This window comes from Malaclemys terrapin, chromosome 5 (genome assembly GCF_027887155.1).
Source record: "Malaclemys terrapin pileata isolate rMalTer1 chromosome 5, rMalTer1.hap1, whole genome shotgun sequence".
NCBI classification, from domain to species: domain Eukaryota; kingdom Metazoa; phylum Chordata; order Testudines; family Emydidae; genus Malaclemys; species Malaclemys terrapin.
In genome coordinates this window covers 68,583,161-68,602,683 of record NC_071509.1, presented here as the reverse complement: position 1 = coordinate 68,602,683, position 19,523 = coordinate 68,583,161, and the positions used below count along the sequence as shown (strand labels likewise).

The 19,523-nt window shown below is 38.9% G+C and overlaps 1 protein-coding gene across 3 annotated transcripts in view; it reads right to left on the bottom strand.

The window, feature by feature from the left end:
• GPM6A (glycoprotein M6A) overlaps window positions 1–19,523 on the bottom strand; it is a 334,124-nt gene that overhangs the window by 19,983 nt on the left and 294,618 nt on the right. For all 3 annotated transcript variants that reach the window (XM_054030900.1, XM_054030899.1, XM_054030898.1), the window contains exon 3: window positions 17,285–17,441. In XM_054030900.1, the coding sequence (XP_053886875.1) occupies window positions 17,285–17,441 (157 nt within the window). The remainder of the gene's footprint in view (window positions 1–17,284; window positions 17,442–19,523) is intronic.

The window sequence follows — 19,523 nt, the reverse complement described above, 5'->3', positions numbered from 1 at the left end:
TCTAATATATCTTTTTTGAGATAGGGTGACCAGAACTGCACACAGCATTCAAGGTGTGCATGGATATATGTAGTAGCATTATGATATTTTCTGTCTTATTATCTATCCCTTTCATAATGGTTCCTAACATTTTGTTAGCTTTTTTTTACTGCTGCTGCACATTGAGTGGATTTTTTCACAATGACTGTAAGAGCTCTTTTTTTAGTGGTAACAGCTAATTTAGATCCCATCATTTTGAATATATAGTTGGGATTGTTTTCCAATGTGCATTACTTTGCATTTATCAACACTGAATTTCATCTGCCATTTTGTTGCCCAGTCACTCAGTTTTGTAAGATCCCTTTATAGCTCTTTACAGTCACCTTTGGACTTCATTATCTTGAGCAATTTTGTATTGTTTGCAAATTTTACCACCTCACTGTTTACCCCTTTTTCCAGATCATTTATGAATATATTGAACAGCACCGGTCTCAGTGCAGATCCCTGGGGGTCACCACCACTTACCTCTTTCCATTCTGAAAACTGACCTTTTATTCCTACCCTTTATTTCCTGTGTTTTAACCAGTTACTGATCCAGGAGAGGACCCTCCTTCTTACCATGACTGCTTACTTTGCTTAAGAGCCTTTGGTGAGAGACCTTTTCAAAGGCTTACTGTAAATGCAAGTTCTTGGTTATGCGAACAAATAGCAAGGTGATGTAAATGGCAGCGTAAACTGTGAGTGCAAGCAGCATGCCGAAGTGGAAAGCTGGGATTGTAAAAACAATTATCAAGAGCAAGATGATGAAAGATAAAGTATACTGGGGTTTGCTCTATCTTACATCTTCTTTGCACCCTCCTATTGGTTACTTTCCTTCTACAACCTTCTTCAGTGTGCAACAATAACACTTAATATCCAGTAAGGTGGACATACCAATTTGTACTGCATCACCTCTGAATTTGTCCCAGAGAATTAAAGAATGATAGCAGGCTGTGACAGAAAAGTGAGAATAATGGCTCTGACTTAAGCATAGAGACATTGTGGAAATGGATTATTACTGCCAGTGATCTATTCTCTCTCTCTCTCCTCACCAAATACATAGATGATAGATAAGTATAGTGTGGTCTGCATCCCCTATGATCCTATATCAAAGACTATGGCATGTGTGAACTGCTTTACATAGTGTGGATTGAAAGGAAGGCATCTATTACAAAGAAAATGTTCAGCACAATTAAGTATTTTTTCCCTCCACACTATTATTAAGTTTCTATCTCTACTCATTCTCTGGGTTCTATTTCCCCCAGCCACACATATGATGAGACAACATCTGGTCCAACCCCAGGAATTTATTTACAAGTAATTACTTGGCAGCATAGCGGCACTTAAGATCTTTGAATTCCAGACTAAAAAGCAAAAGATGTTCTTAATATATTATCAAGCTAAAGAATTTTATTGCTATTTTTTAAACTAGGAGCAAGAAATGACAAAGAATATTCTATGCACGTTTGTTCCCCTTTTAGAATAGCTTTTCAATTTAGGGCTTATTTTAAAATTTCACTTTAGGGGTAAAAAAAATCTTCCCTGTTGAGGTTTTCTACTTTTGCAAGAAATAGCAATGTGTGCTTTGGTCCTGTTTAAGAGTCCCTTTCTAGGGCTTCAAAAATGAGAAAGAAAGCATTCTTAAAAAGCATAAAGCAAAGTTATTTTTATGTTAATACCTCAGTATGTGTAGTTAAATGTACTATAATTTAATGGATAGGACCACATCTTTCATATTAATTATATTTTAGAACTATACTGTCCAATTTTCATATATGGTCCTGCATTCCTGTGCTCTTTCTGCACATGGAGGTTTAGGAACCTTTCTGCTATGTGTGCATGTGTTAACACATGCATAAGTGAAGACAAGATAAAGTCTTTAGAATTATATTTACTCTAAGACCAAACAAGAACTTCTACTTTTATTTTTCTTCTTTGTTATAAATATAAATTAATGGAGATATCCTATCTCCTAGCACTGGAAGGGACCTTGGAAGATCATCAAGTCCAGACTGCTGCCTTCACTAGGAGGACCAAGTACTGATTTTGTCCCAGCCCCCTAAGTGGCCCCCTCAAGGATTGAACTCACAATGCTGGGTTTAGCAGGCCAATGCTCAAACCACTGAGCTATCCCTCCCCCCTTTGACTCAGTGCTTTCAACTGAAGGACTACTGGTCCACTACATGCTCTAATTAACATTGCAGAACCAGGAAGCCTCTGTCTGTTCACGTATCCGAGCAGAGTTCCTCTGGGCAGCATCCACTGGCTCCCTTGACGCCTTTGAGGAGCAGTGGGCGCTGTCCGGGGTTCTCTGCTCAGTGTCCCCGTCAGGTTCCCTTCTTTTGACCCTCTGACCTCACTCCTGTTCCCGTTATTTCATTAGTTGTCCCCCGAATTCAGTTGGGTTTCAGGTCCTGTAGATCCTCCCCTTAGGCTGGGGGGGGAAATCTTTTAACTCGCCCACTTCCCGGAACCCAATAGGTACTGCCAAGAGGCAGTGAGCCTCTGGTATTATGCCTCTCTCACAGATTTAATTGCTTGGTCCTTCTTTCCCAGAAATAAATTTCAATGCTTAACTCTATTGCAGCAGCAACATGAGATTTTCATGATTCTTGACACTTTCACTGCTAACTAGGGGACTGTTGAATAGTAACATCAAAAGGGATACAAGCCTTGTTAATTTTACTCTTGCTTCCTGGCAGAGTCATGAGCAGCTATAGAACCAGTGGAGAAATCTGTCTGCAGACTTACAAATAGGGTGACCAGATGTCCCGATTTTATCGGGATTGTCCCGATATTTACTTGTTTGTCCCGCGTCCCGACTGATGTTCGGTCGGGATGAATTGTCCCGATATTTTGCCCTCCGGCGCACAGGCGGAGGGGGCTCGTGTCCCCCCCCCCAACTCCGACCCCTCCATCCCCCATTGGATTCCTCCTCAAATTCCCACCCTTGCCTTGCTCCCCGCCCTGTCCCATCACTGTCTCATTGGATCCCTCCCCAAATCCCTGCCCTGGCTCCGCCTCTTCCCCAAGCACGCCGCATTCCTCCTCCTCCTCCCCCCTCCCTCCCAGGCTTGCGCTAATCAGCTGTATGGCGGCACAAGTGCTGGAGGAAAGAGGGAGAAGCAGGATGCGGCAGCCCGCTCAGGGGAGGTGGAGGCGAGCTGGTGGGGGGGGGGGGGCGCAAGGAGCTGCCAGTGGGAGCTCAGCCCCCACCAATTTTTCCTTTGCTCCGGCAATTCTTAGGGGTTTTTTTGCTTTTGTTTTTGTTCTTTCCTCTGCCGACAGCCCTTGGGGTTTTGTTTTTTTTTTACTCCGCCAGCACCCCCAATATTTGCCCCCCTGGCATCCTGATATTTCATGTCTCTCATCTGGTCACCCTACTTACAAAGATAACAGTGTATCAATTTACATTTTGTTCACTTTGGGAATTTTAACTAAAAGGGTGAGAAATTTAATTTTTATAAAAAAACTAAAGCTTAAGTATGCAGAGATTGATGGTTTAGGCCTCCACACTCACCAGGAGAAGCTGACTCCTTGCCACTGGAGTTTTCAAGCACTGTGTATATTATTTTGGGCTTTCCTAAATACTGGATTGTTAAGGTAAGCAATTCAATATCTTTTCTCTAGTGATTTCTATTAAAGTAATTTTGAAATATGTTTTCAAGAAGGTGGTAAATTAAAGATATATTTTATCCCTACATACACCTACCCCTGGATACTTCAATAAAACCCCTCCCGTGATGAACAAACATACAGGGCAAAATCCTGGCTGCACTGAAATCAATGGAAAAACTCTCATTGACTACAGTGGGGTCAAGATTTCACCCATTGTATTTTTTGTATCATGCACATAGCTGGTCACATGAAAAGCAAACATATTTTTTGAAAACTGTGTTTTTTGCTTTGAATATTTAATTTTTAAAAATCCCCTAAAGAAATATTTCATGTTTATCCTTGTGGCACTTTGGAGCTAAAGAGAGAAAAATCAAACTGAAAAGATTTTGTTACCATAGTGCAAAGGTCTGGCTTGAAATAAAAATACAGTAAACTTAGATAAAAGATACAATTCCAATACAATTATTGTGTGATAATATTGTTGCCCACTGTGTAAACAAACTGCTTAGAAACATAGGAGAAGTTCAGAGGTGACTGAGTATAAGGAAACTCCTGAAGCTGTAAGGTGTAACTGTGAGCAACTGACACTTGATTCTGGCCCTCTTGGTAAGTGCATTACATTCTTAGACTTCCTCTGGACTCCCACCCATTCACAAATATATAATCTCCACACATTCTACCTTTTAAGATGAAGTAGAGAAGTGCCTATTTTAACTTTAGATTGATCAGAGGGCTGTCTGCTTTTGTGATGGCAGAGTAAGATCTTGAGGGAACAAAGGCCTCACCTCTGATAGAATTTCAGCCAGTTAATGCTCCCTGAGGTACTGTAGGTGGTGAGATACTTCATCTACAACCTGTGCTTTGTATCCACGTCCTTCCCCTGTGGCAAAGAGCAATTGGTAAAGATTGGATCTCTTGTTTGTGGAGATTGTCAACACCTCTCAGAGAGGACAGACTGCTTATTGCTTCAAACAAAGTAAAGGTATGGCCTTTGCTTAAGAAGTCATCACTGGACACTGACCATCTTGCTAATTATCAACCAGCATTACCTCTTCCTTTTTGGGGCAAGATTGTTGAAAAAGTTGTGGTGAGAGAATTCTCACAATACTTGGATGCATTTGATCTCTTTGACCCTTATAAATCTGGGTATAGGCCTCGCTATGGCTCAGAGACTCATCAGTGATCTCCTCCTGGCAATGGATGATCAGGTGTACATGCTGGTATTATTAGATCTATCAGCTGCCTTTGATACTATCGATCATGGGATGCTGCTGACTCGCCTCTGGTGGGAGTGGATAAGGCTGGTGTGCTGTAGCTTTGCTCTTTTCTTTCAGACGTCGCTGAAAGAAAAGAAAGGGAGAGGGATAGCTCAGTGGTTTGAGCATTGGCCTCCTAAACCTAGGGTTGTGAGTTCAATCCTTGAGGGGGCCATTTAGGGAACGGGGGTAAAAATCTGTCTGGGGATTGGTCCTGCTTTGAGCAGAGGGTTGGACTAGAGGACCTCCTGAGGTCCCTTCCCACCCTGATATTCTATGATCTTATAGGATAATTGTGGGCCATTGCTCCTCTTCGTGAAGAGCTCTCAAGCATAGGACACCGCAGCATGCCATATTATCACCACTTCTGTTCATTATGTACATGGGGCTAGTGGAGGAGTTAGTAAGGCAGCATGGGGTTTGGTACTTTCAATATGAGGATGACACTTGGTTGTATGTCTTTATCTCATCTGACTCAAATCATGCAGTTCAACACCTCAGCCAGTGTCTAATCAAGATGGGGGCATGGATGGGAGTAAGGCGATTGAAGCTCTACCCAGAGAAGACTGAAGTGATTATGGTGGGTTAAGAGAAGCAACTAGAGGAGATGGTGGAAGTCTCTTCCATCCCTTCAATTGAGGGAGTACATCTGCCATTAGTTAATAGTGTTCACAACTTAGACTCCCAGCTGCTGCTTCACAATCATATTACAACAGTGATCCAATCAACTTTTTACAATGTGTCTGACTAAGAGGTTGTGATGTGGACCTTGCAACTGTTATCAATGCTTTTGTTACTTTAAGATGTGCTGTACATGGGGCTTCAGCCATTAAAATCATTCAGAGACTAAAGCTAGAGCAGAACTGAAGGACACACTTACTGAGCAGGGTATCTCTCTGGGAGCACATGACCCCAGTGTTTCAAGAGCTGCACTGGCTCTGCATTGGTTATGAGCTCTAAAGCCTTAAACGGCCTGGGATCAGCCTGCTTGAAAAATGGCTTCTCTCCCTATGACATACTGCCACAGTTGTGGTCTGTCCCTACTGAACACATAGAGCTGGATTCATAAAGCAGATCTTTTATAAAAACATCCAATCTTGATTTAAAAGTTGTCAGAGATGGAGAATCCAGCATACCCTTGATAAATTGTTCCAATGGTTAATTACTCTGCTGTTAAAATGTACATTTTATTTACAGTCTGAATTTGCCTACCTTCAACTTCCAGCCACTGAATCATGTTGTACCTTTCTCTGCTAGATTTGGGAGCCCATATTAAATATTTGTTCCACGTGTAGATACTTAGGGACTGCTATTAAGTCGCCTTGACTTTACCTTTGTTAAGCTAAATAGATTGAGCCTTTTGAATCTATCACTATAAAGCATTTTTTCTAATCCTTTAATCATCCCCTCATTACAAAAGAGGTTGTCAGGGCATTCTCTGTGAGGACTGTGGCACTCTGGAACTTGCTCCCTTCTAATCTGAAATAGCACAAGTCTGATGACTTTTCAGGCATGCTACAAAAGACACCTGTTTGATAGGGTCTCTGGAAAAGGCTGAGGGTATGTGCTTCCTAGATGAAGGGGGCAGGTGGGTGGACAATCTAGTTCCTGTGGAATTGATTTTAATGCTGCTGAGATTTAATTTAATTATATTTGTTGTATGATGAATTGGGTTTAGGTGCCTTGAGCCTTGGATAGATGACTTTATTATTTTAAATCTAGATGAATAACTAAATAAAAATAAATTAACTTACACCTCAAGGAGATACACAGTATACAAATCTATAAGCTACAGCAGTTAGACTCCCTTAAACTCAATTACATATCAGTAAAGTTTTAGAGGTTTATCACATTAATTGTACTGTTCCTAAGTGTTAAATTCCTGTTATATTTACTGCTTAAATACTATAATACACTTAAAAGTAGTTCTCTGAGTATAAACCTTTACTTGCCTAGTCACCTAACACAGTAGAATTAATTGGCCTTTATGTGCTACCATCATATAAATGTAGAATTACAATAGTGTTGACAAGCCACAAATGTTAACTCCATCAGTGAGAATCTAAATACTGGAAGAGTCCTTTAGGGAGTAATCAGAACAAGGAAGGAAATCACTTTCTACATCATATCTTCTAACTTTCAGATGTATAACAGAAAACCAATAAATCCCATGTAAATCAATATGATGTCATAAAATTAATGTCAAACATGTTAAGAATCCTTTCCCATGACTATATATTAAATGGATAAGGAGGCATTTATAACTTAAAAAAATCAAATGCTCCAAAAAATAAAGAAAAAGATATAGGGGGATGTTTTTGGTATCCAGAGGGCATACCCCCCTCCCTGCCCCCCGCCCCGCTTTTTTTTTTTAAAGCACAGTAAAATCTAAACCAAGGTTCAAGAAATATTCGATTAAATAGGCCGCAACAACTAGGCTCCCACCTCCACATCTCTCCCCACAGCCACCTAAATAAAGATAATCCCAGTTCTTTCCCTACTAGTCTCCAGCTTCTTCACAGCTCATATCTCTGCTTTCACTCTTGTGCACAAGTAAAAAGTGAAATATGAGCAGTTAAATATTTGCATTTAAAAACCCAAGAGATGCTGGATGATTGGGAACATTGCTATAAAAATATTGATATCCTACAGAAAGATCTATAAATCACAGCAAAGATATCCTTCCAAAGTTTTTTGCCTGATTTACCACCATTACTACCACTCCCTAATGCAAGTGCATATATATATATATATATATACACACACACACTCTCACCCCTTCTCGTTTGTCTTTCATTATTACTTCTACAAAGATATGTTCATCCTTCATCCCTCTCTGCAATGTGACATGCTATGTTACAACTCCTAGATTAGTCCCCTCCTTGTGGAACACTAATATATTTCATACTACTTTACTGCTGTCATTTGATTGATTCTTCTTCACTTGCCTTCCTACCACCAATTGATTGTAAGAGTAAGGAAATGAGAATATTGGGCTCTATATTCTATTAATAATGGGCTAGTTTGTAATAACCAAGATCAATCTCTCATGTTTCTATAATAATCCTAATTAATCCACATACTGTAATGTATATTCATATCTAAAAAAAATCTATGAAAAGTTAATAGCAAATGGTGAAAGGAAGTGTGAAACTTCAAAGGTTAAGAATTGTTCAGATCTATGTAATATGACAAACGATTAACTCCCAACAGCTTTAGCCTGGGAAGTGAGTAGCAGTCCCTTATACAAATCTGGGGTTTCTACCCTTCTGATTTATGCTATTAAATATTAACTAAAGAAACATTATTTACGTTCTAGAGTGGTAGCATCTGTTATTGTTATGGCTAAATACAATGTTCATTCTGACTCCTTTTTTTACAGTTCCTTTTACATCCTTCAATTATTTCCTTTGGGTTCAAATTTTCTACCCTTGGTGACCACGAAGATGTAGTCAATTCTTTTCTTTGGAGGGCCACCAATATCTGTTCAGCTTTTTTGAGTTCTCTGTGTATTGTTAAAAAATACACTAATGATCTGATCAGAAATATTGTGTACACAACTCAAATGCCTAACTAGATTTTTGTTCATATTTTGTTTTGTAGATCTCATTGTAATCTATAGAACAAACTGAGTTCATTCATAAAAATGGTTTAATAGTTTAAAAATGATTCCCTAGATGTGATGACTCTGCTTCTGTAATCCAAAGAAAACAAGTTTTATTTGCTGCTCTACAGCAATGTGAATGCTTATCTAAATTGCTGTCCTCCACAAATAATTTTTTTAACATTAGTGCTCACAAAGTGTCACACTTTCTTTGAGTCTGAGTTTTGGATTGTTTTACTAGGCTGTCAAGGGATTAAAAAATCAATCATGATTAAAAAAATTAATCATGATTAATCACACCGTTAATAATAGAATACCATGTAGTTAAATATTTTTGGATATTTTCTACATTTTCAAACATATTGATTTCAATTACAAAGAATACAAAGTGTACAATGCTAACTTTATTTTTAATACAAGTATTTGCACTGTAAAAAACAAAAGATAGTATTTTTCAATTCCCGCATTACAAGTACTGTAGTGCAATCACTTTATCATGAAAGTGCAACTTACAAATGTTGAATTACGTACCAAAAAACCCGCACCCTACACTCAAGACCAAAACAATGTTGTAGCCGGCATTGCAAGGTATTTGTGCCAGATGCCTTAAAAATTCATGTCCCTTCATGCTTCAACCACCATTCCAGAGGACATGAGTCCATGCTGATGACAGGTTCTGCTCGATAACGATCCAAAGCAGTGCAGACCGACACATGTTCATTTTCATTATCTGAGTCACATGCCACCAGCAGATTTTCTTTTTTGGTGGTTTGGGTTCTATAGTTTCCATATTGGAGTGTTGCTCTTTTAAGACTTCTGAAAGTATGCTCCACACATCATCCCTCTCAGATTTTGGAAGGCACTTCAGGTTCTTAAACCTTGGGTTTAGTGCTGTAGCCATCTTTAGAAATCTCACATTAGTACCTTCTTTGCATTTTATCAGATCTGCAGCGAAAGTGTTCTTAAAACAAAGAATATGTGCTGGGTCATCATTCGAGACTGCTATGACATGAAATATATGGCAGAATGTGGGTAAAACTGAGCAGGGGATGTATAATTCTCCCCCAAGGAGTTCAGTCACAAATTTAATTAATGTATTATTTTTTTAACGCGCATTGACAGCATGGAAGCATGTCCTCTGGAATGGTGGCCGAAGCACGAAGGGGCATACAAATGTTTAGCATATCTGGCATGTAAATACCTTGCAATGCCAGCTACAAAAGTGCCGTGTGAATACCTGTTCTCACTTTCAGATGACATTGTAAATAAGAAGCAGGCAGCATTATCTCCCGTAAATGTAAACAAACTTGTTTGTTTTAGCGTTTGACTGAACAAGAAGTAGGATTGAGTGGACTTGTAGGTGCTAAAGTTTTACATTGTTTTGGTTTTGAGTGCAGTTATGTAACAAAAAAAAATCAACATTTATAAGATGCACTTTCATGAGAGTGCACTTTAGTACTTATATGAGGTGAAAAATACTGTTTGTTTTATCATGTTTAGAGTGCAAATATTTGTAATCAAAAATAGTAATATAAAGTGAGCACTGTATACTTTGTATTCTGTATTGTAACTGAAATCAATATATTTGAAAATGTAGAAAAACATCCAAAATATTTAATAAATATCAATTGGTATTCTATTGTTTAATAGTGCAATTAAAATTGCAATTAATCACAATTAATATTTTGAGTTAATTGCAGGAGTTAACTGTGATTAACCAATAGCCCTAGTTTTTACCCAAATGTATATACCTATATCTGCCTGTTTCTCATTTTATCTCCTATCCCTTCTTCCAACCTCTTTGTTATGAGTGCTATTTGCAACATTCTGTGTATACAATTACCTACTCTTTAAGGTGCAAAGTGGACAAATAAATCTGGATTTACGATGGATTCCTGAGGCACTCTGCTGGACACCTCCCTCAAATGAGATACATTGCTGCTTTCCCATATGATATACAAGACCACACCTCTGCCTGTGGGAGGCACTCTAGGAAGGTTATTTGCATCTGGTTTGAGAGGCAGGCATGCTGGAAGCCCGCAGGGCTTCTACAAGGAAGCATGCCAACGAGGCTAGGGTTGGAAAAGAAGTGGCGTACTCTTTCAAGCATTGCCCACTTGAGATACCACTCGAAGTAGATTGTGAAGTTGTTCAAAATGTGATCACATGTGCTCTACTAGACTACACTCAGCTTGGCTTCCCCACAGTGGGGCTTCAGTGCCCTACTGGGCACTGAAGGATTGGCTCCCCTTTAGGCATGGCTCACATGTCTCTCTAATCTATATTCCTCTCTTCTGGCTTCTTGACTCCCATGGTCAAACTGGGGAGTGAAAATAGTAATAATACTCTCCTAATCAATATCATCTCATGGAGCCCTTACAATAAATTATGAAGATGTTCACAATATGATCCTCCCTCTTTCCTTACGTGCTTCAATAGACCATGCGAATTAACAATGTTTACTTTTAAATGATTGGCCTTGGAAATCTGAGTTGTTTTAGTGTCCCTATAAACTCAGGGAGACATCTCTGCATCATCTACGTAAAACTCACTTTGTAAAGATTTTCTGCACCACTATAACATCTACAGACCTTTTCACGCACATGAAATCTGAGATTCTTGAGAATAAGAGGGGATCCTGAAAGAAGGTACTGGGTTGCTGACCCACAGCAATCCAGCCAAATTTGAGCCCTGTTCATTACACACTGCTAGGAGGACATAGACCAGAGGTGCGCAAACTTTTTGGACTAAGGGCCACATCTGGGTATAGAAATTGTATGGCCGGCCATGAATGCTCATGGTTCCCGGCCAATGGGAGCTGCGCGGGCAGCACTTGGGGTGGGGCAGCGTGCAGAGCCAACTGGCTGCCCCTACGCATAGAAGCCGGAGGAGAAACATGTCACTGCTTCCAGGAGCCGCATGGAGCCACGGCATGTGTGGAGCAGGGCAAGCCCCAGACCCCACTCCCCCTTGGAAGCTCGAGGGCCAGATTAAAACATCTGAAGGGCCAGATGCGGCCCCCGGGCTGTAGTTTGCCCACTCTGACATAGACAGTGGAAGTAAATTTAGTCCATATAATTCTGCAAGTCACCTCTCCGGTAAGCTTTGCTATTCATATTAATTTTTGTATTTCTTAAAGATTTGCTTGCACACAATCTCTAATATTCCCTTCTTCCTTTTCTTACTGCCAAAATCTCCCCCTCCCCCAAATTCCATTTTCCCCTTCTTTGCTGCCAAAATCTTCCATCTTCATTTATCCACCTCTGTCTATTCCATTTCTGGTCTTGACAGTACCACCCTTGGTCAATTACATGATGTAGTTTCTATAGTTTGATTCAATAACTTCATCCGTTGTTTAAGTCCCTGCACTTTCTCCTCTAGAATATAATTCAACTTTGCCCTTTTTCACTATCACATATGGAACATACATAGCAACAGAAAATTCCTACTTGTGATTAACAGGTAAATACTACAGTAGCCACAAGGGGAATAAGGAATCAGCCATAGCAGGAGTAAGTGGCAAGATCTGCTTCATGGTAAGGATGAGCCAGAGAAGAAAAACATAGTTTGCTGCTCTTGCAGACTTTGGGGAAGTTAACTGGAAGGATAAGAATCCACAGACATATAGTCTAGAAACTAAATGGGACAGAAAGTGACTACTATGTTAGCAACTGAGTCTATAAGACTGATGTCTACATTTGTGGGAGTAAATAACAATCTGACTGATAAAAGAGACTGAATAAGATGGCTAACTACTAGTATAAAAATAGGCCTGCCAGACGTGAGCAAAGGATGACGTCAGCAAAACTCATATTCATCAGATGAACAATAGAGCTATTATGCAGACAGCTACAATTGTACATTTAAAGGAGAATCTCTCTGAAATCTAGGGACGATAGAGTTAACAATTTGATTATTTTATGTCCATAATAGGAAGGCACAACCCATGGAAAAAGTGCAGTGGCTCCCACACAAGCTTTAGAAATATATAACTCAATCACATTTTCAGAAAATATTTTGATCAAGAAATTACGTATTGATCAAACTTACACACTGAGAAAAAAATGCCATATACTGTGTGAAAGCCACATTCATAACCCAATTAATTTGAAAGCAAAATAAAACATTTTTCCAGTTTATTGCCAACCAAAAAAAAAAAAGTCAAATAACAGAGTACAAAAGAAAAGAAAAGTCAGAGGCAATGCATGGATAGTGCTTGGCAGGCTACTGTATTAAGGCAAGCAACATAACACTGAAGCAGTAACCCAGCCCAAAATAGCAAAACTTTTCATTTTAAAGAGTAAAATAATTAATTATGCAATAAGTGATACCTAGAAGCCAAGGTTTCAGAAAAGAGATGCTGTGATGATTGAGAAATGAGTCTTTCATTTAGTCAGCTGACTGACATCACAGATGGAAAAGATACATACCACGATCATCAAGGTGAATATAAATGGGAGGGCCAACTGATCTCAACTACATTAACTATGTCACAAGTGGCTTTAGGCATAATTGAATATTGTTTCTCATTTTCTAGCTAATCAAGCTCCACTGCCATTCTATATATCTGTTTATTTAATTCATGGAATATACATTTAGTATTGAGAAATGTAAGTATGAAGACTAAAAACCACTGCTGATCTGTGCTTGAATTTATTTAACAATCCTGTGCTGCCCTTATTTTACTTCATTAACAATGAGTTAGCTCTGAAACAATAGTCACTAACTTTTACCAAGCAACAGAGGGTCCTGTGGCACCTTTGAGACTAACAGAAGCATTGGGAGCATAAGCTTTCGTGGGTAAGAACCTCACTATGTTTTTCTTCTCTGGCTCATCCTTCCCCACGCCTGATCCTGGACTGTAGGGATCCGACTTAAAGGTGTGAGACTGTTGATCACCCTCTTCCCCCCCCCCCCCCCCCGGAAGGGGGCGCGAACGGACTGAAGGACACTGTCGGAGGGCAGTGTTCCAGAAGGAGGACCCTGTGCATTGTGAGCAACGCGAGTCCACACGCCAACCAAAGGCGAGACGACAGGCGGGACACCACCAGAAGAGGGCGCCCTACTGGATTGAACCAATTCCCCGAGACGGCCAGTAGGAGGCGCTGCAGTGGTGAGTCCCAACCCTGTCACACTCCTCAATAGCATAATCTCCATTTGGCAACTCTACAATTACAGTATATTAATTTCTCTTATCTGATCTACACAGCAACAGCGCCATCTGGGCTACATACACAGGGCAACCTTTTTAATTTTTTTTATATGTCTAATTCTCCATGTACTGTGCTCTGAATTTATCCTCCTACATATAGTGATGTGAAAAAGAGGAATGCAGAAATGCAAAAGCATTGTGAAAGAACTGAACTATCTTTTAATGATATATTTTTCAAATAAAAATTGTTGCTTTTCTCTAGTCATTATTTTTATATATTTATTTATATAAAGAATTATTTTTAAAATATGTGAATGAAGTAAAAGAAACACGTGAACAAGACTTATATCAATTAAAATTTGAGGCAATCTGTATATTTTAAGAATGTAGAGTTGTAGGCTAGATTAAAATAAAAAGACCAATAAAAACTCCACTCTTCTTTATTATGACAAGATTCCTGATGATCTTAAGAAGACCATAGAGAACCAGAGCAGGAATCAAAGTATGGGAAGAAAGGAGAGGCCAGGAAATAAAAAGCTAACTCAAGGAGGTCAGCTGAAGAGTTAGGGAGAATACAGAGTATTGCCCTATGACTCCCAGCGACCTACAGAGCTCCCTGCAGCGACTACTGTAATGCTTTTAACAAATTCCTTGATTCCTTCAACTGACAACGCATATCAAACATTTCTAAACAAATATAAATCAAACAAATTTGCCATCTTCATTAAGCTGGAATTAAGGTTGGGAGTGCATGTTTATATACAACTATACATGTAACTGTATGTCTTTATATAACTATACATATAAAATGATGGGGTCTAAATTACCTGTTACCACTCAAGAAAGATCTTGGAGTCATTGTGGCTAGTTCTTTGAAAACATCAATGTGCAGAGGCAGTCAAAAAAGCAAACAGAATGTTGGGAATCATTAAGAAAGGGATAGATAATAAGACAAAAATATCATATTGCCTCTATATAAATCCATGGTACACCCACTTCTTGAATACTGCATGCAGATGTGGTTGCCCCATCTCAAAAAAGATATATTGGAATTGGAAAAGGTTCAGAAAAGGGCAACAAAATGATTAGGGGTATGGAACGGCTTCCATAGGAGGAGATTAATAAGACTGGGACTTTTCAACTTGAAACGAGATGACAAGGAGGGATATGAGAGAAGTCTATAAAATCATGACTGGTGTGGAGAAAGTAAATAAGGAAGTGTTATTTACTCCTTCTTATAACACAAGAACTAGGGGTCACCAAATGAAATTAAAGGCAGCAGGTTTAAAACAAACAAAAGGAAATATTTTTTCCACACAACGCACAGTCAACCTGTGGAACTCCTTGACAGAGGATGTTGTGAATATAACAGTATTCAAAAAAGAAGTAGATAAGTTTATGGATGATAGTCCATCAATGCCTATTAGCCAGGATGGACAGGGATGGTGTCCCTAGCCTCTGTTTGCCAGAAGCTGGGAATGGGTGACAGGGCATGGATCACTTGATGATTACCTGTTCTGTTCATTCTCTCTGGGGCACCCGGGATTGGCTACTGTCGGAAGACAGGATACTGGGCTAGATGGCCGGTCTTATGTTCTTATGTCAGTATCTTAGGTTTGGTGGGTTTTTTTTTAACCCTTACAAACAGGTTAGCTATCAAATAGCTACCAAAAAAGGACCAGGAAATTCAAAATTAGGGTTTAACCTAAAAGAAACCCAAATATTTGAAAATATAGAAATGTACAGAATTAGAGCTGCCATACAATCTCCCTGGGGGGAAAATACTCTCAATGAAATCCTGACTCCATTGAAGTCAGCTACAAAACTCCCATTCACTTAAATTGGGCCAGGATTTCACCCTCTCTGTCAACTTCCTCCACTCATAGCAAACAAGTTCATCTTGTTATTGGGCATGAAAACCAAACTGCTTTAATTTTAATTGTACATATTGAATCCTCCTAGGCATAGGTGATAAGATTTTGGCATTTATTATTATGAAAGGAATAAAGGTTAATGTGTAGATGGAGCATAACTCTTTGTATTGAAGAATGCTTATATGAAAACTTTATAAAATCAATGATCTGGGCTCCACAAGTTGTATTAGTACAGTATCTCCTGTACATTTAAGATGTCTGTAGCCATAGACTTAAGACTCCTCAAAGCCCATAAGATGATAAAAGCATGATCAAAGAACTTGGTGGTGGTCTCAATACAGTAACTTTTCCCAATTTATAATGTTCCCAGCCTCTGACTACAGACATCTTTAAAGGTCTCAACAAGTCCTCGGTCCAACTATTAATATCTCAGCCAGTAGTTATGAACAGAACAAAGTCAAGAAGATGAAAGAGTGACATTATTATAGGTCAGGTTACAGTTGTTAGGATGGCCTTAACTGTGCATTTCCACAATTTCAAATATGTGGATTTCTTTTCAAGTTAAGTTTAGCTATGGATTGCCTGGGTTTCTAATAGTTGACTCTTGATAACTATTATGCTCTTGGAAGGTTTTTACCCTTTGTCACCAGAATGTACTCTTAGCCTTTACTTCAGCTTATCAATATATGCCATCTCAGAATATAGCATAGTGATTAGCCCTCCTTTGAATAAAATTTTATTTTCATGCTATTTGCAATTATGCCTATTATCATCAAGGTATAAAATGATCAACTTCAAAAATTCTACAGGCTTCCAAAAGTACATCAATCACCTACTCCCACTCAAACAGCAAAATATTTTTGATAAATGATGTGACAATACCTGAGCTGCTAAGAATGGAAGAGAAAATGGGACAAACACACAGGTAAAAGGAATGATAATTTGGTAAGCCAAGAAATTTACTACCCCATTCTGCCCATCTTTAATACTCTCAGATTTAGAGTAGCCTCTCCCCAACACAGAAAGTTCTGCTAATAAAGACTCCCTTGAATTTATTCAGCACAGTCCCCAAAATATAATTATTTAGTTGTTTCAGTAGTAAACAGAGACTAAGTGTGACTGGCCAAGCAATCCTAGGGCATAAATGTGCATGTAGCTAATCCAGAAATCAATTTGTGTTTTAGTTTTGAAGTGAATATGAGTTTTGAATAACTGTTCACCAATATGAGTAAAAGGTTCAAAATCCAGCTCCACATTATTAAACAAGGAGGAACCGTTCAGGGGCCTGATCTATTTATCAGCTCTCACTGTGATTAAATATTACAACCTATATACAGATATGTAGCAGTTCCTAAAGCCCCAGTCAGGATACGGGCTCCATTATGTTGGGCACTATAAAATCACATATGAAAACATGGTCCTGCGCCAAAGAGCATAATAGTGAGCAATGAGTTTTCACATCTAGCGTGGGCAAAAGAGCCTGTCCATTTAATTAGTGAAGTGATTATTTCTACAAACATGAGTATTAATGATTATGTAGCTTTTATATAGCATTTTTCATCAGTAGATATTGCTTAGCTAATATGGAGACCATTCATATTATTCCATTCCTTTCTTGCTGCAGTTTTTAAACTACTAACATATAAGAATATATAACACCCCCCCTCCCTAGAGACATATTTCCTCTGTAAACATATCCTAACCTATTCCAACAATGCTATTGAAATTAACATAAGTAATGAAGGTTATCATATTAACATACCCAGGCACTGACACATCTGCCGCAGGTGGTGATTTTGAAATCTCCATAGAGATCCTTGATGGCACCAGTCGTAAAGAATCCCTCCACCATCAGCAAAATGCCATAGACAAAGAATGCAGCTGCTATGCCATAGATCACATACTTGAAGATGTCAATCCTGTACAAGAAGTGTGAAAGTTATTTATCTCAACAACAGTTCAGTGTTGTATAATAAGATCTCCTCTAGCATAAGAGTTTGCACTCTGAAAAAGCTTCAGTGCTGATGTTCTATAATGTTAAATGCATTTAAAGATGTGTTTAAAAGTTGCCTTATATAGCATGTGGCTGACACATCTGAATAATGGTTACACAAAAAAATAAGGGCTCCCTTCACTTAACGGTATTCAAAAATTGTCCTGGATCAGTAAAAGAGCAGTATTTAAGTCCAAATAATTCCAAAGTCAATTAATCCTCATTTATTTTTTATTATCTAAACAGTGTAATAGGATTAAAATACTTCAACAAATTTAATTAGCAAACATGAATAGAAAACATGATTCTGAAATATTGCGCTCCCTTAAAGATCATCTTGCTTCCTGGACTGTTACAGATATTGAAATGTAATGTGTCATGAAAAAGAGGCTCAGTCACAATCTTCAATTAACTACTCATCACCATACAATTCGTTATATTTAGTTCTCACATGGCGTTATTAAGCTCTGCTAACAACTCTCTCTCCTCATTATTTTGTATCCACTATTCCCCAATGGACAGTGCATTTTTGGAGACAGCATTTAAAAAGGATTCCCTAGACACCATATTGAACCTGGTCCTTGTTACTGTTAGCCACGCATGCCAGAAGGGTAACATATTCATGTAATGATTTCCATTCCAAGGGATCGCAAAACATTTTATAAACTATTGGACCAGTCCTGCTCACCTACTCACATCAATATGAGCTTGATTATTATCTGTATTATGGTAGTGTATAGAGGCCCTGGCTGAGATCAAGGACCCATTGTGTGGGTACTATAAACACCCGTAGTAAGACCCAGTTCCTGCCCTGAAGAGTTTACAGTCTAATTTAAGACAAGGCATAGTGAGCACCACAAGGGGACTATGCACATGAGTCAAGCAAGAATTGAGATCTAAATCTACTGATAAAATGTGAGATTCTCTGCTATGCCTCTGAGAGGGGCTTTAAGTCACCCTTTCACCTTTCTAATCCCAGGATACTCTAGTGACTGGAATGGCTCCTGGCAGAGAATAAACACTCCTGGAAGGTTTAAGTAATGATAGCTTCCCCACGTTGGGCTATGGGCCCCAGCATTGCCTGGTATTTGCACAGTGTGGCATGCTGTGACCCAGCCCACTAGGTATCCCTCCTGCCCCCCGCCTTGACCCCAGTACTGGGGCTTGTAAGGAGGTCCTCAAAAAGCAGCCTTGTGACTTCTTCTGTAGTGCCTGAGTCAGGGGAATTCCTGCTCAGGAAGATATGGGGTTTTATAATCCATTTATGCTGCTCCAGCCCATTTACCTGCTCGAAAGGGGTCAGAGTGGAGGGTTCAGGATCTCAGAATTTGATTTAGATCAGAAATTTTCAAACTTTTCCCATATCAGGATTACTCTGCAGCCAATCTCCAACCCCCTTACTTATCTATATGGAATCTTCCTTCAGTTTAGCAATATGGGCAGGGCCCGGTGTTTGTAACTCCATGATATCTGTTTGCAATTCTCCTGGGGGTAAAAACACCCAGGCTGAGAACCCCTGATTTAGATTAATCCTTTAAATCACCACTGCAATCCAGTCATCTCTTGGGTGAAGTGAAGGGCCAGACAATATTCCAACTATTATAGTGTCTGTCATATTATGAAATGTTCATAGTAATAGTGTAAAATGACCTGTCATGTTGTTATGACATGACTTGATATGTCATCTCATGCACTACTATTACTGACACATAATAAAATAATGTAAAATACAATTATAACATTGAAATAAAATAAATTTCAAAATGGAACAAAATATTTTGGTTCCTTTTCTTTCTGTGGGAAATTTTGTCAAAATAAAAAAAATCAGTTTAATTGAAATTGCATATTGCACTGAAAAACAGTTTCCACAAAAATATTTTCAATCTCATCTATGAAACATAACTGTAAATGTAGGTTTTAAGACAACAAGTCTCAAAGCTCAAGTAATGTATCTTTGAACTTAAAAAGCTTGTGAAATTGCAGGTCATCCAAAGACATAAATGTGCAC